General features: G+C 40.1%; 1 protein-coding gene across 1 annotated transcript in view; it reads right to left on the reverse strand.

Moving 5' to 3' along the window:
• The window catches only part of 5PtaseI (inositol polyphosphate-5-phosphatase A), a 114,450-nt gene that overhangs the window by 21,601 nt on the left and 67,394 nt on the right, over nt 1–25,455 (reverse strand). Inside the window, 2 exon segments of the mRNA XM_071676877.1 lie at nt 20,842–20,901; nt 21,276–21,464. Of these exon segments, the coding sequence (XP_071532978.1) occupies nt 20,842–20,901; nt 21,276–21,464 (249 nt within the window).

Raw genomic sequence — 25,455 nt, forward strand, 5'->3', positions numbered from 1 at the left:
TGTGTGTGTGTGTGTGTGTGTGTGTGTGTGTGTGTGTGTGTGTGTGTGTGTGTGTGTGTGTGTGTGTGTGTGTGTGTGTGTGTGTGTGTGTGTGTGTGTGTGTGTGTGTGTGTGTGTGTGTGTGTGTGTGTGTGTGTGTGTGTGTGTGTGTGTGTGTGTGTGTGTGTGTGTGTGTGTGTGTGTGTGTGTGTGTGTGTGTGTGTGTGTGTGTGTGTGTGTGTGTGTGTGTGTGTGTGTGTGTGTGTGTGTGTGTGTGTGTGTGTGTGTGTGTGTGTGTGTGTGTGTGTGTGTGTGTGTGTGTGTGTGTGTGTGTGTGTGTGTGTGTGTGTGTGTGTGTGTGTGTGTGTGTGTGTGTGTGTGTGTGTGTGTGTGTGTGTGTGTGTGTGTGTGTGTGTGTGTGTGTGTGTGTGTGTGTGTGTGTGTGTGTGTGTGTGTGTGTGTGTGTGTGTGTGTGTGTGTGTGTGTGTGTGTGTGTGTGTGTGTGTGTGTGTGTGTGTGTGTGTGTGTGTGTGTGTGTGTGTGTGTGTGTGTGTGTGTGTGTGTGTGTGTGTGTGTGTGTGTGTGTGTGTGTGTGTGTGTGTGTGTGTGTGTGTGTGTGTGTGTGTGTGTGTGTGTGTGTGTGTGTGTGTGTGTGTGTGTGTGTGTGTGTGTGTGTGTGTGTGTGTGTGTGTGTGTGTGTGTGTGTGTGTGTGTGTGTGTGTGTGTGTGTGTGTGTGTGTGTGTGTGTGTGTGTGTGTGTGTGTGTGTGTGTGTGTGTGTGTGTGTGTGTGTGTGTGTGTGTGTGTGTGTGTGTGTGTGTGTGTGTGTGTGTGTGTGTGTGTGTGTGTGTGTGTGTGTGTGTGTGTGTGTGTGTGTGTGTGTGTGTGTGTGTGTGTGTGTGTGTGTGTGTGTGTGTGTGTGTGTGTGTGTGTGTGTGTGTGTGTGTGTGTGTGTGTGTGTGTGTGTGTGTGTGTGTGTGTGTGTGTGTGTGTGTGTGTGTGTGTGTGTGTGTGTGTGTGTGTGTGTGTGTGTGTGTGTGTGTGTGTGTGTGTGTGTGTGTGTGTGTGTGTGTGTGTGTGTGTGTGTGTGTGTGTGTGTGTGTGTGTGTGTGTGTGTGTGTGTGTGTGTGTGTGTGTGTGTGTGTGTGTGTGTGTGTGTGTGTGTGTGTGTGTGTGTGTGTGTGTGTGTGTGTGTGTGTGTGTGTGTGTGTGTGTGTGTGTGTGTGTGTGTGTGTGTGTGTGTGTGTGTGTGTGTGTGTGTGTGTGTTGTGTGTGTGTGTGTGTGTGTGTGTGTGTGTGTGTGTGTGTGTGTGTGTGTGTGTGTGTGTGTGTGTGTGTGTGTGTGTGTGTGTGTGTGTGTGTGTGTGTGTGTGTGTGTGTGTGTGTGTGTGTGTGTGTGTGTGTGTGTGTGTGTGTGTGTGTGTGTGTGTGTGTGTGTGTGTGTGTGTGTGTGTGTGTGTGTGTGTGTGTGTGTGTGTGTGTGTGTGTGTGTGTGTGTGTGTGTGTGTGTGTGTGTGTGTGTGTGTGTGTGTGTGTGTGTGTGTGTGTGTGTGTGTGTGTGTGTGTGTGTGTGTGTGTGTGTGTGTGTGTGTGTGTGTGTGTGTGTGTGTGTGTGTGTGTGTGTGTCAAGTCATGCCCAGAAAAAATAAGAAAAATGGATTTACCTCTTATGCGCAACATGAGAAATTCCTTAACCAACCTGATAAATTCCACTTAAAAAAAAAAATTCAACAGGTTCCTCTATACAAGTGAGGAAACTTGCTCTCTAAATATTGAAATAAAATTGTTAAAAATAAGTGTTACTCTAGAACAAAACCTATAGCAAATCTGCAAACTGAAATTCAATGCCCTGTGTATTAGGTAGACATGCATTTTCTCAAACTGATCCTCCATCCTTTGCATGTGTATGAACACAATGTATCAATTTTCATTAAACAAAGATATTACCCTGGAATGATGGTTTCAAATTGTAAAAGACTTTGCCAAGATTCAGCTTTCACAAAAACAGCAACATAAAGGGAAACTTATCAGTCCTGATGGACCATCCACCTTTCAAATAGAGCAATATCATTAGGTTTACTTTGATATAGATAATTTGGAGATATGTTATTTCAAATCTATTTTAATATAATTGTGGATTGAAATGAATTTCAAAATTAACACAACCTTTGTAGAAATTTGGGCTTGCTGACTAGTCAATGTTCACTCTTCAAGCACACTGCCAAAATTTTTGAAAACTATATCTTATGTATGTGTTTTCAAGTTATCTTAAAACTGCTGTAATAATCAACAGTAATCATGATTACATCTTAATTCCTCACCTGGGTTTCCTTTCTAACTCAATGAATCTCAGTTTTTCAGCATTTACCTTACAATTTCAATGTTACCCATACAACAACAACAAAAAATGAGTCCCAGCAGAAGAGTATTTATCATCCACTATTTTCACTGTGATGAACAAAAGTTTTGAAGATGTTTCTGCATAATGGGCTAAAAAGTGCTGGACTTAAATCTGATCATCGAGTTACACTATGCACATCTCATCATTCATCTTACCTACAATGAAAATTAATTACTGATTACGTTTAGTCATATATAATATATCTTTCTTGTTATAATCAATGTGATTAATTTTTTCATAAAAGTAAAATTTTAATTCTAAATTTTCAAGCTGCACAAGTCGATGCAGTGCTGTCAAGGTCAGGCAGAAGTTAGGGACCTAGGAATCAGCATACTTTATGTATACATCAATGTACACACATATCCATGGTTCATCTTCACCCTAACACAAAAAATGACTGAAGGAATATGAAATGTTATCAAACTTGATCACTATCCAGTACAATTTATCAATGGTGAAAACTGGAGAGTGGGGTCAAGAGTATGAATACAGAAGCATGAATTGAATTTAGATCCATCTTCAAACCTAAGCTACGAATTAATACCATATAAAATCTCTCCAAGACTGATCAGAATTTATGCTGACCCATCTGTGAAACTGAGCCATGACTGGTAAGATGAAACATCTGGAGTTTCATAACAAAAAATCTACTTATTTCACTTGAGTAGATATTAGACTTTAAAGTTCAGATGGATGTATAGTTGTGTGACTGCATCCAAAAAATGAGTAATCTTTCTAAATAAAATTCAAATCAAATATGATGAAACAAGCCAATGATCTGACTTTAAAGTTAGTGATAAATGTATGAAAATTGAAGGGAATCTGAGACTGATCTCCACCTGAGACCTTCAAGCTGAAGAAATCAATATCATAACTAGTTCATAAAAGGCCTTACAATTTAAAAAACATGTAATCGAAACATACTATGATGTACAAACATGGATGTGATTTCACTTCATCTTCAAATCTTGACTCATAATAGATGAAGCTGGGAATTTCACAAAAGTAAAAAAAAAATTCCATTAAAGTCTAGCAGTACCAGCACCAGGATTGGCAACATAAATGAAATGTGTGCATGTGCTTTGTCTCTGGACATGAGTTGAAGATCAGGAAAACAAATTTTCTTGAAGTTTCAACACATTTCCATACAATCAGGCAAAAGATAAATTGGAAAGTTGGGCTTTTACATCAAAGTGGATATAAGTTTAGATGTTTACTTCAGTTTTAGTTTCATATTTAAAGTTATGCTTCTTACTGACGAAATGAGTAATCTCTCAACTAAGATCAATATCTATGATCATTTTGCAAGGCAACTGATTAGAAATGAAGATATGGGACATCTGGATGGAACACAGTGACATGAATAAGGATAACAGTACAGATTTCTTGAAAGAATTGAAGGGAAGCAGATATGAACTAGGGACTACCACATATTTGTAAAACATTTTGTGACTAGTTTGCACTAGTTTGAGTCTTGCATAATTCCCTGCAATGGCACACACAATAACTTGTAACAAGTCTTAGAAATATAAGCTCCAGCAAACAGTAATGTTTTGCTTGCCTTCATATGATATTAAATGCTACTATCCCTCATCCAACTTCTTTCCCATTCAAAGGATATCAGCATGTTATGAAAACTGGTGTCATTTATTTTTGGGATTGTGACAAGAAGTTTCAGTATAATAAGGAATGATGATGCTCCCTCATCATGCATATCTAATGCAATGATTAATCATACACTACACTGTTTACTGAGGTTAAGAGGCATTAGATAATGCATCCTTTATTTATGTCTGATGCAAAGGTAGACGGTCTAGTGATCTGCATGTCTATCTAACATGTGGCATATATACATATACAAGAAGAGGCTTATGTAGGCAATGGATTGACAATACTGCTCCCAACTGCAACTTTCTTCAATAAATCATCATTAACAATCAATATGGTAGGCATTTTCAATTTCTAAATGCACTGCTGTGTTTTCCTCAAAATATACTTATCACTTTGGATCCAAATCAAATTCAAGTTTTCTGGAGTCCTGTTTACTAAGGATTTACTGTAAGATACTAATCTAAGCCTGAAAATAAAATGAAGGAAAATGTGTAACAGCACACAAATAAATTACAAATAACCTCAATAAAACAAAATATCAAACTACAGCATAACTACATCTAGTCATACTCAACATAAGAAATTAAGATATCAACTTTGAAAATGCATACAGCAACTACACAGCACAATGACCACTAGCAAGTAACTACAGGTGTTGCTTCAAGGCATGTGATACAGTGAGAGGCAATACCTTTTTAACACTTTATGGTGATATCCATATACACAGGCTGCCGAAAGGAAAGAAAGAGACAGACAGAATGAATTTACCTGCTAGTCAAGAGTGGAAATCATTATTTACAGGCGTGCTTAAGTTGCTCACTGTTATTTGTAAGTGGTACACCAACAGTCTTCAGTCAGTTTTCACTTAAGTTTTAAAATTTACATAATAGTTTCAGAAATTTCCATAACTGAATTTTTGATATATGTCTAATGCATTTTTCATTTCTTGGACATACCTATAACATGTTTCTTAACCTTTTAAGTAATAATAGACAGAGACTGTCATTAATACTATAATATGGATGATATTTACATATTACAGTAATCATATCAACTACCTATAAGAAGAGGCAGTTACTGAGTTTATCCTATGGGCAGCACTTTTGCATTATCACTTCAGGAAAAATTAAGACTTTCAAATGCATACAGAGGTAAGCATAAACAGAGGTATCAAAATTAACTAGTCAAGGAGTTTAATATTCCAAGGTTTCTGCAGGATTCACAACCTTATCAAGGGTGCAGGCTCTGCCCTATCTTAGTTTTCCTGAGTCATATCAGGATATTAACTATCTGACCCTAGTATTTCATGTTTAGTACTTTTTGGTAGGTTATATTCAAAACTCATCATTGGTACACAGAAAAATCAATTAATATTTTGATAGTCTCATGTGCAACAGGCAACAGTTATTAAATGTTACAGCTTGGCAGAGTCTCAAATATTCACAAGGGATCCCAGTTTTTTAACACCTGAGAGCCCCGCTTATTTCTAAAATTTCTTGATGAATTTCATGGCAAGTGAATATCTAACATTCTGGAATTCAAATTCTGACTGAATGGTCTGGTCTCTTAGATTTGGGGCAACAGGCATTATGGAAATTATGAACACTTGGTATACTGGGAATTCTTTAAGCCCTTTAAAACTATACAACTTTGTGTGTGTGTGTGTGTGTGTGTGTGTGTGTGTGTGTGTAAAATTACAGTTTAAGTACCAAAGAACCGATTACACTTCTTACATGTTAAGTATTAACAGTGAAGGAGGGAATGGGTAAAATAACAAATAATAATAATAAGCTGCACGAGTTTTTGGCTATTCTATATGACATAACGTTTTTCCTACCACTATTCAGTCTCATATGAAAGTTTCTACTAAGATAAGTGAGGACACACTGTGAGAATTACTGGGCTAATAGACAAAAGCCTGGTCTTGAATGCTATAAGACACTGGCCTTTACAAAGATGTGTGCAGAGGAAAACACACTGTGACATAGATCAACTTCAAACAAAGGCGAGCTTTGCAACATAAAGTGATATCTATTATGGGTAACTTATTATCAACAACCACAAAATACGGAAAACAAACTCACGATAAAATCTTCAACTAATAATAATGAAACTCAAAGTTGAATTTTTATTCAGTAATGTTTAACCTTATGACCTATTTTATATAATCATATGTACTAAACACAGACATAAACACGCATAGTTAAAAACACACACAGACACACCTAAACATATCAAAATGCACAACACACACACACACACACACACACACACACACACACACTAACGTACCAGCAAATAGGTAATAAAAAATTATAACAAATGAGCAAAAGCAGACAATGGCATCAAAACATTAACACATACTTGCATAAATAATACACATAAACATACATAATACACAAGCACAAAAGAAACACACACACACACACACACACACACACACACACACACACACACACACTTAAGCACATACTTACTCATATGTATACATGCATATGTTCATCACATATAAACATAAATACACTTGCATAAGTAGTTATGCAATCCTAAGACCCCTTTGATGGAGCTCTTGTGGCAATGAGGATGGGCTTCAAGCATTAGCTGGGTAAGGCTGACTTTTTTGAGTCAAGAAAGTCCTTGATGATGTTACACTCCTTTCAGTCCAATAATGATGACACAACCTCACTGAAGGTTACTTCTTGCTTCCAGTGGTTCTGCTTACATATGTGAGTGTGCAATTACCTATATACAATTACTTAATTGTACTGTATGAGAAGGGAATTCTACACTTGCAGGGCCTCACCTCTTGAACTTTCTCTGCTATTGTATGCTGTCCACATTCATCATATCATTTCAAAGTTAATTCCATTCATTCTCTACTCATACAATACAAAAGTACTTCTTTACATCCTTTCTGGCAAGTTTCTTCTTGAATTTCACATTTTGGCCTCTGGTTATTCTATCACTGCATCTTTTGAGCTGCTCACTATCTTTGTCTTCAAGCTGGTTTAAAATATCAAAGATTGTGGTCAGGTTATCTCTCTCCTTTCTTCCATGGTGAGCAAATATAAGACCTCTAGCCTTTCCCTGTAACTCAGCTTTCTTAAATCTGGTTCCATCTCTGAAGCCCTCCTCTGAACCTTCTCTAATGGTTCTTTTGCTTCCTTAAGGGCAGTGACCAAACTTGGCCTAATGCTGAAGTGCAGTGACAAAGCCTAGCCTAATGCTGGGTGTTACCAGCTTGCTGAGTATTTCCTAGTCCATAAACTTGAATGCTACACTAATATTTGCCAGCAACAAGTATGTCTCCTTTACTATTCTCCTACAGTCAACCACACTCCTTTTATCACCACATATTTCTCTTACTCTTTCACCACTTACTCGATCAAACCATTTCACACAAAATATTGTCCTCAAACATTTCATTTCTAACACATCCACCCTCCTTCGCACAACCCTATTGTTGGGACTACTATTCCTTCAAGCACACCCATTTTTGCCTTCCTAGATAACTTCCTCTCTGTCCACATTTTAGTGAGGTAGCACCTGGAACAGATCAAGAAAGGTTGCATGCTCTCTCATCCATTCTCCAGCTGTCATGTGTAAAGCACTGAAACCACAGCTCCCTATCCACAACCAGGCCCCACAGATCTTTCCATGGTGTACCCTGGCTGGCACTGAATCATAGGGTTAATTACAGGAGAAGGCTTTGGGAGCGATGAAGAATATGTGGAAAGAGAGATTGTTATCTGGGAGGGCAAAAATGGGTATGTTTAAAGGTATAGTAGTCTCAACAAAATTATATGGAGGCATGGAATACTGATAAGGCTGTGCAGAGGGGGGGATGTGTTGGAAATGATATGTTTGAGGACAATATGTGGTGTGAGGGGGTTTGATTGTGTAAGTAATGAGAGGATAAGACAGTTGGGGTAATGAAAAGAGTGTGGTTGAGTGAAATGGACACTGTGTGTTGAAATGGTTTGAACATATGGAGAGAATGAGCACGGAAAAGTTGACCAAGAGGATATTTGTCAGAAGTGGAGGGAAAAGGGAGAAAAGGATGCTCTGAGATAGAAGGATGGTTTGAAAAAGATGTTGAGCAATCAGGGCCTGAAGATGTGGGAGGGTGAAAGATGTGCTCGGGATAGAGTGAATTAGAATGTTGTGGTATACTGGGGTTGACTTGCTGTCAATCAACTGAACCAGGGGATGTGATACCCATTCCCTCCAGAAACTCCCATCAAAGGGTGGCCATGGCAAGAGGGTTTCCACTTATCTTTGTACTTACAATCCTCCCTCAAATACACCATTCCATGCATTCTTCTGCTATTCACCTCACTCCATTACTCTTCCATTCTATTTGTCCATGTCATAGGTGGTCTACTTCTCATACCAACCTCTATAATTGTACTACCATAAACTCTCCTTGTAAACTCCCAGTCTTCCATACTTTCCACATGGCCAAACCACCTCAAAGTATTATGTTTCACCCACTCTACCACTCCACAATTCATTCCCTTTGCATTCCCTGCCATACTAAATCTCTCACACACCCCTTCATTTCTTTCTTCATATACGTATGTATATATATATATATATATATATATATATATATATATATATATATATATATATATATATATATATATATATTTTTTTTTTTTTTTGCTTTGTCGCTGTCTCCCGCGTTTGCGAGGTAGTGCAAGGAAACAGACGAAAGAAATGGCCCAACCCACCCCCATACACATGTATATACATACGTCCACACACGCAAATATACATACCTACACAGCTTTCCATGGTTTACCCCAGACGCTTCACATGCCCTGATTCAATCCACTGACAGCACGTCAACCCCGGTATACCACATCGATCCAATTCACTCTATTCCTTGCCCTCCTTTCACCCTCCTGCATGTTCAGACCCCGATCACACAATAGCTTTTTCACTCCATCTTTCCACCTCCAATTTGGTCTCCCACTTCTCCTCGTTCCCTCCACCTCCAACACATATATCCTCTTGGTCAATCTTTCCTCACTCATTCTCTCCATGTGCCCAAACCATTTCAAAACACACTCTTCTGCTCTCTCAACCACGCTCTTTTTATTTCCACACATCTCTCTTACCCTTATGTTACTTACTCGATCAAACCACCTCACACCACACATTGTCCTCAAACATCTCACTTCCAGCACATCCATCCTCCTGCGCACAACTCTATCCATAGCCCACGCCTCGCAATCATACAACATTGTTGGAACCACTATTCCTTCAAACATACCCATTTTTGCTTTCCGAGATAATGTTCTCGAATTCCACACATTCTTCAAGGCTCCCAGGATTTTCGCCCCCTCCCCCACCCTATGATCCACTTACGCTTCCATGGTTCCATCCGCTGCCAGATCCACTCCCAGATATCTAAAACACTTTACTTCCTCCAGTTTTGCTCCATTCAAACTTACCTCCCAATTGACTTGACCCTCAACCCTACTGTACCTAATAACCTTGCTCTTATTCACATTTACTCTTAACTTTCTTCACACACTCTACCAAACTCAGTCACCAGCTTCTGCAGTTTCTCACATGAATCAGCCACCAGCGCTGTATCATCAGCGAACAACAACTGACTCACTTCCCAAGCTCTCTCATCCACAACAGACTTCATACTTGCCCCTCTTTCCAAAACTCTTGCATTCACCTCCCTAACAACCCCATCCATAAACAAATTAAACAACCATGGAGACATCACGCACCCCTGCCGCAAACCTACATTCACTGAGAACCAATCACTTTCCTCTCTTCCTACACGTACACATGCCTTACATCCTCGATAAAAACTTTTCACTGCTTCGAACAACTTGCCTCCCACACCATACATTCTTAATACCTTCCACAGAGCATCTCTATCAACTCTATCATATGCCTTCTCCAGATCCATAAATGCTACATACAAATCCATTTGCTTTTCTAAGTATTTCTCACATACATTCTTCAAAGCAAACACCTGATCCACACATCCTCTACCACTTCTGAAACCATATATATATATATATATATATATATATATATATATATATATATATATATATATATACATATATATATATATATATATATATATATATATATATATATATATATATATATATATATATCAAATCTGGGGATAGGGGAGAAAGAATACTTCCCATGTATTCCCGGCATGTCGTATAAGGCGACTAAAAGGGGAGGGAGCGGGGGACTGGAAATCCTCCCCTCTCATTTTTTTCTTAATTTTCCAAAAGAAGGAACAGACAAGGGGGCCAGGTGAGGATATTCCCTCAAAGGCCCAGTCCTCTGTTCTTAACGCTACCTCACTAACACGGGAAATGGCGAATAGTTTGAAAGAAAAAGAATATATATATATATATATATATATATATATATATATATATATATATATATATATATATATATATATATTTTTTTTTTTGCTTTGTCGCTGTCTCCCGCGTTTGCGAGGTAGTGCAAGGAAACAGAGGAAACAAATGGCCCAACCCACCCCCATACACATGTATATACATACGTCCACACACACAAATATACATACCTAAACAGCTTTCCATGGCTTACCCCAGACGCTTCACATGCCCTGATTCAATCCACTGACAGCACGTCAACCCCGGTACACCACATCGATCCAATTCACTCTATTCCTTGCCCTCCTTTCACCCTCCTGCATGTTCAGGCCCCGATCACACAAAATCTTTTTCACTCCATCTTTCCACCTCCAATTTGGTCTCCCTCTTCTCCTTGTTCCCTCCACCTCCGACACATATATCCTCTTGGTCAATCTTTCCTCACTCATCCTCTCCATGTGCTCAAACCACTTCAAAACACCCTCTTCTGCTCTCTCAACCACGCTCTTTTTATTTCCACACATCTCTCTTACCCTTACGTTACTCACTCGATCAAAACACCTCACACCACACATTGTCCTCAAACATCTCATTTCCAGCACATCCATCCTCCTGCGCACAACTCTATCCATAGCCCACGCCTCGCAACCATACAACATTGTTGGAACCACTATTCCTTCAAACATACCCATTTTTGCTTTCCGAGATAATGTTCTCGACTTCCACACATTCTTCAAGGCCCCCAGAATTTTCGCCCCCTCCCCCACCCTATGATCCACTTCCGCTTCCATGGTTCCATCCGCTGCCAGATCCACTCCCAGATATCTAAAACACTTCACTTCCTCCAGTTTTTCTCCATTCAAACTCACCTCCCAATTGATATATATATATATATTTATTTATTTATTATACTTTGTCGCTGTCTCCCGCATTAGTGAGGTAGCGCAAGGAAACAGACGAAAGAATGGCCCAACCCACCCACATACACTTGTGTGTGTATATATAGTTTTTTTTCATACTATTCGCCATTTCCCGCATTAGTGAGGTAGCGTTAAGAACAGAGGACTGGGCCTTTGAGGGAATATCCTCACCTGGTCCCCTTCTCTGTTTATTCTTTTGGAAAAAAAAAAAAGAGAGAGAGAGAGAGAGGGGAGGATTTCCAGCCCTCCCGCTCCCTTCCCTTTTAGTCGCCTTCTACGACATGCAGGGAATACGTGGGAAGTATTCTTTCTCCCCTATCCCCAGGGATATATATATATTTATTATTTATTTTGCTTTGCTGCTGTCTCCCGCGTTAGCGAGGTAGCGCAAGGAAACAGACGAAAGAATGGCCCAACCTACCCACATACAAATGTATATACATACACGTCCACACGCGCAAATATACATACCTATACATCTCAACATATACATATATATACACACACAGACATATACATATACACACATGTACATAATGTAGGTTTGCGGCAGGGGTGTGTGATGTCTCCATGGTTGTTTAATTTGTTTATGGATGGGGTTGTTAGGGAGGTGAATGCAAGAGTTTTGGAAAGAGGGGCAAGTATGAAGTCTGTTGGGGATGAGAGAGCTTGGGAAGTGAGTCAGTTGTTGTTCGCTGATGATACAGCGCTGGTGGCTGATTCATGTGAGAAACTGCAGAAGCTGGCGACTGAGTTTGGTAAAGTGTGTGAAAGAAGAAAGTTAAGAGTAAATGTGAATAAGAGCAAGGTTATTAGGTACAGTTGGGTTGAGGGTCAAGTCAATTGGCAGGTAAGTTTGAATGGAGAAAAACTGGAGGAAGTAAAGTGTTTTAGATATCTGGGAGTGGATCTGGCAGCGGATGGAACCATGGAAGCGGAAGTGGATCATAGGGTGGGGGAGGGGGTGAAAATTCTGGGAGCCTTGAAGAATGTGTGGAAGTCGAGAACATTATCTCGGAAAGCAAAAATGGGTATGTTTGAAGGAATAGTGGTTCCAACAATGTTGTAGGGTTGCGAGGCGTGGGCTATGGATAGAGTTGTGCGCAGGAGGATGGATGTGCTGGAAATGAGATGTTTGAGGACAATGTGTGGTGTGAGGTGGTTTTATCGAGTAAGTAACATAAGGGTAAGAGAGATGTGTGGAAATAAAAAGAGCGTGGTTGAGAGAGCAGAAGAGGGTGTTTTGAAATGGTTTTGGCACATGGAGAGAATGAGTGAGGAAAGATTGACCAAGAGGATATATGTGTCGGAGGTGGAGGGAACGAGGAGAAGTGGGAGACCAAATTGGAGGTGGAAAGATGGAGTGAAAAAGATTTTGTGTGATCAGCCTGAACATGCAGGAGGGTGAAAGGAGGGCAAGGAATAGAGTGAATTGGATCGATGTGGTGTACCGGGGTTGACGTGCTGTCAGTGGATTGAATCAGGACATGTGAAGCGTCTGGGGTAAACCATGGAAAGCTGTGTAGGTATGTATATTTGCGTGTGTGGACGTATGTATGTACATGTGTATGGGGGTGGGTTGGGCGATTTCTTTTGTCTGTTTCCTTGCGCTACCTCACAAACGCGGGAGACAGCGGGAAAAAAAAAAAAAAAAAACCATTATTCATAGTCTGCCTTTATTCATTCCCAACACCACCTCGCCACACATGGAATAACAACCCCCTCCCCCCTCATGTGTGCGAGGTAGCGCTAGGAAAAGACAACAAAGGCCCCATTCGTTCACACTCAGTCTCTAGCTGTCATGTAATAATGCACCGAAACCACAGCTCCCTTTCCACATCCAGACCCCACAGAACTTTCCATGGTTTACCCCAGACGCTTGACATGCCCTGGTTCAATACATTGACAGCACGTCGACCCCGGTATACCACATCGTTCCAATTCACTCTATTCCTTGAACGCCTTTCACCCTCCTGCAAGGAAACAGACAAAAGAATGACCCAACCCACACACATACAAGTGTGTATATATATATATATATATATATATATATATATATATATATATATATATATATATATATATGCGGGAGACAGCAAAAAAAAAAAAAAAAAAAAAAAAAAATATATTTATATATATATATATATATATATATATATATATATATATATTTATATATATATATATATATATATATAGGGGAGAAAGAATACTTCCCACGTATTCCCTGCATGTCATAGAAGGCGACTAAAAGGGGAGGGAGCGGGGGGCTGGAAATCCTCCCCTCTCATTATTTTTTTTTTTAATTTTCCAATAGAATGAACAGAGAAGGAGGCCAGGTGAGGAAGGCCCAGTTCTCTGTTCTTAACGCTACCTCGCTAACGCGGGAAATGGCGAATAGTTTGAAAGAAAAGAAAGATATATATATATATATATATATATATATATATATATATATATATATATAAACGCCCACACACGAACATAAGCATACCTATACATTTCAACGTACATGCACATATACATACACAGACATATACATATATACACATGGACAAATTCATACTTGCAGCTTTCATCCATTCCTGTCACCACCCCGCCTCACATGAAATGCCAACGCCTCCCCCAGCACTTGCGCGTGCGAGGTAGTGCTAGGAAAAGACAACAAAAGCAACATTCATTCACACTGTCTCTAGCTATCATGTGCAATGCACTGAAACCACACCTCCCTTTCCACATCTAGGCCCCACAAAACTTTCCATGGTTTACCCCAGACGCTTCACACACCCTGGTTCAATCCACTGACAGCACATCGACCCGGTATACCACATCGTTCCAATTCACTCTATTCCTTGCACGCCTTTCACCTTCCTGTATGTTCAGGCCCCGATCGCTCAAAATCTTTTTCACTCCATCTTTCCAACTCCACTTTGGTCTCCCACTTCTCCTTGTTCCCTCCACCTCTGACACATATATCCTCTTTGTCAATCTTTCCTCAATCATTCTCTCCATGTGACCAAACCATTTCAACACACCCTTTTCTGCTCTCTCAACCACACTCACTCTATTATCACACATCTCTCTTACCCTATTATTACTTACTCGATCAAACCACCTCACACCACATATTGTCCACACACACTTCATTTCAAAAACATCCACCCTCCTCAGCACAACCCTATCTATAGCCCATGCCTCACAACCATATAACATTGTTGGAACCACTATTCCTTCAAACATACCCATTTTTGCTCTTCGAGATAATGTTCTCGCCTTCCACACATTCTTCAATGCTCCCAGAACCTTCACCCCCTCCCCCACTCACTTTCGCTTCCATGGTTCCATCCGCTGCTAAATTGACTCCAGGCATCTAAAACACTTCACTTCCTCCAGTTTTTCTCCATTCAAACTTACCTTCCAATTAACTTGTCCCTCAACCCTACTGAACTTAATAATCCTGCTCGTATTCACATTCACTTTCAGCTTTCTTATTTCACACACTTTACCAAACTCAGTCAACAACTTCTGCACTTTCTCACTCAAATCAGCCACCAGTGCTGTATCATCAGCGAACAACTGACTCACTTCCCAAGCCCTCTCATCCACAACAGACTGTATAATTGCCCCTTTCTCAAAGACTCTAGCATTCACCTCCCTAACCACCCCATCCATAAACAAATTAAACAACCATGGAGACATCACCCACCCCTCCTGCAACCCGACATTCACTGGGAACTAATCACTTTCCTCTCTTCCTACACGTACACATGCCTTACATCCTTGATACAAACTTTTCACTGCCTCTTGCAACTTACCTCCAACAGTATATACTCTTAATACCTTCCATAGAGCATCTCTATCACCTCTATCATATGCCTTCTCCAGATCCATAAATGCTACATACAAATCCATCTCTTTTTCTAAGTATTTCTCACATACAATCTCTAAAGCAAACACCTGATCCACACATCCTCTACCACTTCTGAAACCACACTGCTCTTCCCCAATCTGATGCTGTGTACATGCCTTTACCCTCTCAATCAATGCCCTCCCGCATAATTTCCTAGGAATACTCAACAAACTTATACATCTGTAATTTGAACACTCACCTTTATCCCACTTGCCTTTGTACAATAGCACTATGCATGCATTCCACCAATCCTTAGGCACTTCACCATGATCCATACATACACTGAATATCCTTACCAACCAGTCAACAACACAGTTATGCCTTTTTTTTAATAAATTCCACTGTAATACCATCCAAACCCTCCACCTTGCTGGCTTTCATCTGCAAAGCTTTCACTACCTCTTCTCTGTTTACCAAACCATTCTCTCTGACCACCTCACACCACATACTGTCCTCAAACATCTCATTTCCAGCACATCCACTCTCCTGCGCACAACTCTATCCAAAGCCCACGTCTCGAAACCATACAACATAGTTGGAACCACTATTCCTTCAAACATACCCATTTTTGCTTTCCGAGTTAATGTTCTCGACTTCCACACATTCTTCAAGGCTCCCAGAATTTTCGTCCCCTCCCCCACACCGATGATTCACTTCCGCTTCCATGGTTCCATCCGCTGCTAAATCCACTCCCAGATATCTAAAACACTTCACTTCCTCCAGTTTTTCTCCATTCAAACTTACCTCCCACTTTACTTGACCCTCAACCCTACTGTACCTAATAACCTTACTCTTATTCACATTTACTCTCAACTTTCTTCTTTCACACACTTTACCAAACTCAGTCACTAGCTTCTGCAGTTTCTCACATGAATCAGCCACCAGTGCTGTATCATCAACGAACAACAACTAACTCACTTCCCAAGCTCTCTCATCTACAACAGACTGCATAATTGCCCCTCTTTCCAAAACTCTTGCATTCACTTCCCTAACAACCCCATCCATAAACAAATTAGACAGCCACGGAGACATCACACACCCCTGCCACAAACCTACATTCAATGAGAACCAATCACTTTCCTCTCTTCCTACACATGCACATGCCTTACATCCTCGATAAAAAGTTTTCACTGCTTCAAACAACTTGTCTCACACACCATATATTCTTAATACCTTCCAAAGAGCATCTCTATCAACTCTATCATATGCCTTCTCCATATCCATAAATGCTACATACAAATCCATTTGGTTTTCTAAGTATTTCTCTCATACATTCTTCAAAGCAAACACCTGATCAACACATCCTCTACCACTTCTGAAACCACACTGCTCTTCCCCAATCTGATGCTCTGTACATGCCTTCACCCTCTCAATCAATACCCTCCCATATAATTTACCAGGAATACTCAACAAACTTATACGTCTGTAATTTGAGCACTCACTCTTATCCCCTTTGCCTTTGTACAATGGCACTATGCAAGCATTCCGCCAATCCTCAGGCACCTCACCATGAATCATACATACATTAAATAACCTTACCAACCAGTCAACTATATATTCACCCCCTTTTTTAATAAATTCCACTGCAATACTATCCAAACCCGCTGCCTTGCCAACTTTCATCTTCCGCAAAGCTTTTACTACCTCTTCTCTGTTTTTTATATTTATTTTATTATACTTTGTCGCTGTCTCCCGCGTTTGCGAGGTAGCGCAAGGAAACAGACGAAAGAAATGGCCCAACCCCCCCCCATACACATGTATATACATACGTCCACACACGCAAATATACATACCTACACAGCTTTCCATGGTTTACCCCAGACGCTTCACATGCCCTGCTTCAATCCACTGACAGCACGTCAACCCCGGTATACCACATCGCTCCAATTCACTCTATTCCTTGCCCTCCTTTCACCCTCATGCATGCTCAGGCCCCGATCACACAGAATCTTTTTCACTCCATCTTTCCACCTCCAATTTGGTCTCCCTCTTCTCCTTGTTCCCTCCACCTCCGACACATATATCCTCTTGGTCAATCTTTCCTCACTCATCCTCTCCATGTGCCCAAACCACTTCAAAACACCCTCTTCTGCTCTCTCAACCACGCTCTTTTTATTTCCACACATCTCTCTTACCCTTACGTTACTCACTCGATCAAACCACCTCACACCACACATTGTCCTCAAACATCTCATTTCCAGCACATCCATCCTCCTGCGCACAACTCTATCCATAGCCCACGCCTCGCAACCATACAACATTGTTGGAACCACTATTCCTTCAAACATACCCATTTTTGCTTACCAAATCATTTTCCCTAACCCTCTCACTTTGCACACCACCTCGACCAAAACACCCTATATCTGCCACTCTATCATCAAACACATTCAACAAACCTTCAAAATACTCACTCCATCTCCTTCTCACATCACCATTCCTTGTTATCACCTCCCCATTAGCCCCCTTCACTAAAGTTCCCATTTGTTCCCTTGTCTTACGCACTTTATTTACTTCCTTCCAAAACATCTTTTTATTCTTCCGAAAATTTAATGATACTCTCTCACCCCAACTCTCATTTGCCCTCTTTTTCACCTCTTGCACCTTTGTCTTGACCTCCTGTCTCTTTCTTTTATACATCTCCCACTCATTTGCATTATTTCCCTGCAAAAATCATCCAAATCCTCTCTCTTCTCTTTCACTAATAATTTTACTTCTTCATCCCACCACTCACTACCCTTTCTTATCTGCCCACCTCCCGCGCTTCTCATGCCACAAGCATCTTTTGTGCAAGCCATCACTGCTTCCCTAAATACATTCCCTTCCTCCCCCACTCCCCTTCTGTCCTTTGTTCTCACCTTTTTCCATTCTGTATTCAGTCTCTCCTGGTACTTCCTCACACAAGTCTCCTTCCCAAGCTCACTTACTCTCACCAATCTCTTCACCCCAAGAGCGTCTGGGGTAAACCATGGAAAGTTGTGTGGGGCCTGGATGTGGAAAGGGAGCTGTGGTTTCGGGCATTATTGCATGACAGCCAGAGACTGAGAGTGAACGAATGGGGCCTTTGTTGTCTTTTCCTAGCGCTACCTCGCACACATGAGGGGGGAGGGGGATGGCATTCCATGTGTGGCGAGGTGGCGATGGGAATGAATAAAGGCAGACAGTGTGAATTGTGTGCATGGGTATATATGTATGTGTCTGTGTGTGTATATATGTGTGTACATTGAGATGTATAGGTATGTATATATGCGTGTGTGGACGTATGTATATACATGTGTATGGGGGGGGGGTTGGGCCATTTCTTTCGTCTGTTTCCTTGCGCTACCTCGCAAACGCGCGAGACAGCGACAAAGTATAAAAAAAAAAAAAAAAAAAAAAAAAATATATATATATATATATATATATATATATATATATATATATATATATATATATTGTTGAATGTGTCTGATGACAGAGTGGCAGATATAGGGTGTTTTGGTCGAGGTGGTGTGCAAAGTGAGAGGGTTAGGGAAAATGATTTGGTAAACAGAGAAGAGGTAGTAAAAGCTTTGCGGAAGATGAAAGCCGGCAAGGCAGCAGGTTTGGATGGTATTGCAGTGGAATTTATTAAGAAAGGGGGTGACTGTATTGTTGACTGGTTGGTAAGGTTATTTAATGTATGTATGACTCATGGTGAGGTGCCTGAGGATTGGCGGAATGCGTGCATAGTGCCATTGTACAAAGGCAAAGGGGATAAGAGTGAGTGCTCAAATTACAGAGGTATAAGTTTGTTGAGTATTCCTGGTAAATTATATGGGAGGGTATTGATTGAGAGGGTGAAGGCATGTACAGAGCATCAGATTGGGGAAGAGCAGTGCGGTTTCAGAAGTGGTAGAGGATGTGTGGATCAGGTGTTTGCTTTGAAGAATGTATGTGAGAAATACTTAGAAAAGCAAATGGATTTGTATGTAGCATTTATGGATCTGGAGAAGGCATATGATAGAGTTGATAGAGATGCTCTGTGGAAGGTATTAAGAATATATGGTGTGGGAGGCAAGTTGTTAGAAGCAGTGAAAAGTTTTTATCGAGGATGTAAGGCATGTGTACGTGTAGGAAGAGAGGAAAGTGATTGGTTCTCAGTGAATGTAGGTTTGCGGCAGGGGTGTGTGATGTCTCCATGGTTGTTTAATTTGTTTATGGATGGGGTTGTAAGGGAGGTAAATGCAAGAGTCCTGGAAAGAGGGGCAAGTATGAAGTCTGTTGGGGATGAGAGAGCTTGGGAAGTGAGTCAGTTGTTGTTCGCTGATGATACAGCGCTGGTGGCTGATTCATGTGAGAAACTGCAGAAGCTGGTGACTGAGTTTGGTAAAGTGTGTGGAAGAAGAAAGTTGAGAGTAAATGTGAATAAGAGCAAGGTTATTAGGTACAGTAGGGGTGAGGGTCAAGTCAATTGGGAGGTGAGTTTGAATGGAGAAAAACTGGAGGAAGTGAAGTGTTTTAGATATCTGGGAGTGGATCTGTCAGCGGATGGAACCATGGAAGCGGAAGTGGATCATAGGGTGGGGGAGGGGGCGAAAATTTTGGGAGCCTTGAAAAATGTGTGGAAGTCGAGAACACTATCTCGGAAAGCAAAAATGGGTATGTTTGAGGGAATAGTGGTTCCAACAATGTTGTATGGTTGCGAGGCGTGGGCTATGGATAGAGATGTGCGCAGGAGGATGGATGTGCTGGAAATGAGATGTTTGAGGACAATGTGTGGTGTGAGGTGGTTTGATCGAGTAAGTAACGTAAGGGTAAGAGAGATGTGTGGAAATAAAAAGAGCGTGGTTGAGAGAGCAGAAGAGGGTGTTTTGAAATGGTTTGGGCACATGGAGAGAATGAGTGAGGAGAGATTGACCAAGAGGATATATGTGTCGGAGGTGGAGGGAACAAGGAGAAGAGGGAGACCAAATTGGAGGTGGAAAGATGGAGTGAAAAAGATTTTGTGTGATCGGGGCCTGAACATGCAGGAGGGTGAAAGGAGGGCAAGAAATAGAGTGAATTGGAGTCATGTGGTATACAGGGGTTGACGTGCTGTCAGTGGATTGAAGCAAGGCATGTGAAGCGTCTGGGGTAAACCATGGAAAGCTGTGTAGGTATGTATATTTGCGTGTGTGGACGTGTGTATGTACATGTGTATGGGGGGGGGGTTGGGCCATTTCTTTCGTCTGTTTCCTTGCGCTACCTCGCAAACGCGGGAGACGGCGACAAAGTATAAAAAAAAAAAAAAAAAAAAAAAAATATATATATATATATCCTGCATTAGTAGTAATGGGGGAGAAGCATTGGTGAACTACTGAAGATATCTGATAAAAATCCTGCAACAAGTTTATAATAAAAAATCCATGATTTATAATTGCAATGTTTTTTATTTTGGGACAGCAGACTAAATACGTTTCTTCACTGTTCTTATTACTGCACATTAAACCTTATTTTTTCACACACTGTGAGAAGTAAAAGACAGCTTACATGGTGAAACAGTATGAGAATTACCTCGAAAGACGATATAATGGAAGGGTTAATCAGTAAGATTTCATTCACTGAAACAGGATAAATGTGCAGAGATAAACATGGAAGACATTCTGTCATGTTCAAGGATAATTACCTTGTGATCTCCCATCATAGTATTCAAGCCGATGAGGTCATATTTGACTTTGCCTCCACTCTGTAAGTGATATAACAAAAAATTAAGTATAATTCTGAAGCCATCTACTTGTGATAACCTCCTTTTCCTACTTGCTCAAAATGTAGCTGAAATCACTCACAATACATAAGCACATATTTGGCAATGCATGATAAAAGTTATATGTTTGTACTCTTAAAAGCTAGTTTACAATATTAAGACAAACAGAGAGGAAATTTTCACTGAGTTATCTCGATAATATACTGATTCTGATGAAATGTTTGGCAATATATCTTTAATCTCTCTGCAGAAAAGTTAAAATAGTTTTTAGTTACATAAATCAAGATCTATTATGCAATTATGGCAAACTGTTTTTGAGACAAATCTGTGAAAAATAAACTGGTGATGAAACTCACTGCATCAACAAGCTTTTTAGCTGCCTTGTCCAAAATAATTCTATCACACCAGGAGGGGCACCTTGTCTGCATGTAGTGGGTCCCATCTCCATCAGCACCTTCTTCAAATGGGTAACTTGGAGGGAAGGTAATTGGGAATTCTGCTAACCTATCACTGAATTGAGACAATTCCTGATCGAATTCATGAAGCTGGAAGAAATTTAAAAAGCAATTATCAAAAACAATCCCTCAAACAAGCCCTGAAAGAGAGGTTTCACTACCCGATCTATTTACATCAGTTATACCTTTTTCTGTTTTACAGCAGTGGCCAAAGCATTTATTTACGTCAGTTATACCTTCTTCTGTTTTACAGCAGTGGCCAGAGCAAAGTATCTTCCACATACCAATCTCCCTGTATATGTATATACTTTTGCAAACTGACATCCTGATCATACACATCTTTCATTATTCCTTCCTACAAGATATTTACCCTTTATCTGGTAAGACCCTGAGTTTTCATCATTTAAAACAATGTGAAATGAGTATCAAGAGCAATTTTGAGGTTCACGTAAGTTCTACATATGGCACATCAGGGATGACTTTTAATGAATTTGTTCCAATTCCAAATTTCTGAAATCACACTAATAGATTTATGGCATCAAGGAGCCTGAGGGATAACTAATAATCATGTAAAGAGGAGGTTTTCGGTGAGAAGGTGAATAAAGATGTAAATCTTATATGAAGACTCAACTCAATGTACTAGGTGCTAGGCCTGACACAGCAATAGGGTTAAAGCAAAGGATTCTTCAAAGCATGTTTAACTGGGATTCAAGACATTTTAGACATCTAAAAAGTTCAACTTCTATCCTTAACCAAGACCATTACATGTGTAGGATACTATAGACCCACAGCTTGTCTTTGAATACTCTCTTTGCACAATGACATCAGGTCCTATGGTGGAAGAAATGCCAGACCTGCCTCCTGCCTTCCCTGTGCTTGCTGTCACCCCAAAACACTTCAACAAGAATTCTCTGTAACTGCTACCCTCTACTTTAATCTACATAATACTTTCTGGAGTGGAAATAATGAAATATTCTGGATAGATATTGTATAAAGATTTCAGAGTTTATTAAATGTTTTATATATGTACTTTATATTTACATAACTTTCATGTTTGCTAAAGGTTGCATGCATTAATAAGGTAGCATCAGGAACAGATGACTTGGTCTTAGAAAAAAAATCCTCACTCAGCTCCTGTCCTTTCTTTTGGAAAGAAATGACACAGATGGAGAGGCTTTACAGCATCTTGTTCCCACTCCTCTAAACTGCCTTCTATGACATGCAAGAGATTCATGGGTAGTGTATTATAAACAAATAACAAAGGGATTGGGGCTAAAGACTACAGCTGATGTATCCCCTACATGTCACTGAAGGTGACTAATTGAGGTGGAAGTGGGGGGCCCAAAATCCTCCCTTCCTGAACTACTTTCTACAGGAAGGAGCAGGGAAAGAGCCAAGTGAGGATTTTTTCATCAAAGGCTCAAACATCTGTTCTTGATGCTCCCTAACTCATACAGGAAATAGCAAACTTGTTTGAAAGACCTTTTAGAATTTGAAAAATTTGTGCAAAACATTCTAGGGTTATGATTTATCCAGGCTGTTATAAGTAGCACAAATTTCTAAAATCCATAAAAATCCATACCTGCACATTGCTTGGTCCCAAGGATAATGAGGTTTTGATATTGTAGCTGTACTTATAATGACCTGTATCTTATCACTTGTTTTCCTATGCATCCTACTCACTTTACTTCACTTAATTACATTCACCAAATATTCTTACTAACTCATCTCAAAATTCACATCAACACATCACTTACAGTGTTTGCAAAAAAACACTGTCTGCCACAACATATTTTCAAAGGTGATATACAGCTACAGATTATTGTGGGTACAAGAGTGTGTCACTCTCAGGGTGAAATCATTGTGCATCTGGTTGCTGAGACTAGTGTTTCTAATGGTGTAAGCACCAGCAACCTGTCTTAGTAAGCTTCTGGTTATCTTGAAGGAAGGATGGTCCCTCTTTACTATTCCTGGCTGCCACTTAATTTTGTGAATTTCATATCTAAGCACTGTATTTCTTCCATCTGTGCTTCAACATGGTTGGCTTTTACATTTTTAAGAAGGAGAAAGTCAAAATTCTTGCCTGAAAGGTTAAAGATATAGATATATGTGCACAGAATGCACAATCTGTTGGCAGCTACCTACAACACCTCATCAGTGCCTCTCCTTATTCAGATCAAGACCCTATGAAACCAAAATGTTGACCTGCAATACTTCAGGAACTTTGCCAATTCCATGCCAAAACATCAGCAGATGGTAATCAAGGATAAAGGACAGATGACAGAGTACTAAAATGTAAGTGTGATTTTGTTTTTAAAAATGCATGAGGGTCAGAAAAGTTTTTTATGGACAATGTACCTTTGCTACAATGCTGCAGCCATAATCTCATCCATGTATATTCTTCCTCTTTTTTCATACCTATTCACTACTCCCAAGCAAGCAAGGTAGTGCCAGGAACAACGAAATGGTCTCATATGCTCACATCTGCTTTCTACCTGTCATGTATGATGCATCAAAACCAGAGCCCCATATCCATAACTAAACCCTAATGACCACTTTATATGGCCTGGTTCAACCCACTGGTAGCATGTCATCCTCTGTATACTACATTGCTCCTATTCGCTCTATCCCTTGTGTGCTTCACACCTTTATACATGTTCAGGCTCCAAACACTTAAAGCATTTTCCACTCCATCCTACCAAATCTTTCTTGGTTTCCTCCTTTTCCTTGTTCCCTTCGCTTCTGACATGTATACCCTCTTAATCATGAATCAAAATAACATACCAATCACTTAACTTACAGCTAAAATGCTTCTAAACAAAAGATTATTACGCATATCACTGTATAGCACAAGGCTTATACCATGTGGTACTTTTGTAAAAAGATTTCTTTTTCTGGGAAAACATAATTATTCAATGAAGTCAGCACACATCCCCCACAAGTGCCCTTAGCAACAAAACTTCTTTTAAACTTCCTGCTATTGAGATAAACACAATTTCATTTTAAAGAGGTCATTATCAGGGAGGGTGAAAATGGGTAAGTTTGAAGATATAGTAGTTCCAATGATTTTGTATGAATGCGAGGCATGGGCTAAAGATGAAGATCCATGGAGGAGGGGAGATGTGTCAGAAATGGAATGTTTCAGGACAATATGTGGTGTGAGATGGTATGATCAAGTAATAAAAGGGTAAGACAGATGTAGGTAGGAACATTTAGGCAGGAGCATTGGGCAGAAAGAGTAGGTAGAGCAAGAGGCATTAGGTAAAAGTAGTCAGTTGGATCATTAGATAGGAGTCTCTGCAAACACTATGCTAGAGGTGCCCTTTGCCAGTGGCCTGTTTAGGGTGAAGCACTAAAGGCTACAAAACAGCACAGGAGTTCACTAGTTATGGAGACTCTAATGCCATGGGCACCCTCCTGAGGGAGTTCCAGTTAACAGGGGTCAGAGATATAGACAGATAGATAGACAGAGAGGTGTGGTAATAAGAAGGGTGTGACTGAGAGAGCTGAAGAGGGTGTACTGGAATGGTTTGGAGATATGGAGAGAATGACTTAGGCAGAAATTGACAAAGAGAGTGTATAAAACAGAAGCGGAGGGGACAAGGAGAAGGACGAGGCCAAAGTGGAGATAAAAAGGATGGAGTGAAAAATATCATAATCGGTTGGAGCCTGAATATGCAGGAGGGTGAAAATTATGCACAAGATAGTTAAAAATATGGCAAGACAAATAAATTTAGTCTTATTTCTTAATTAACATTCAAATAAAATTTAGTCATTTCTTACTTTACGATCGAATAAAATTTAGTCATATTTCTTACTTTACCTTCTAAAAACCTTTGATCAAAATTGCACCATTTCTGCTTTCTCTGACCTTTGAAAATTTATGAGCTCTAACCAGGGAAATCTTTTGGTTCAAAATCATAAAAGACTGAATTGCTACTCTGGTTGGCTGATCTGAATTTCTTATACTTCAGATAATCTACCATTATTTGTGCAGCTGGAATATGTTTGGATTATGTGAAAGCTCATATCCTAAGTACCATTGTCTCAATAACATATCATAACAACTGGATACTTATTA

The sequence above is a fragment of the Panulirus ornatus genome, chromosome 23 (assembly GCF_036320965.1).
Source record: "Panulirus ornatus isolate Po-2019 chromosome 23, ASM3632096v1, whole genome shotgun sequence".
NCBI lineage: Eukaryota > Metazoa > Arthropoda > Malacostraca > Decapoda > Palinuridae > Panulirus > Panulirus ornatus.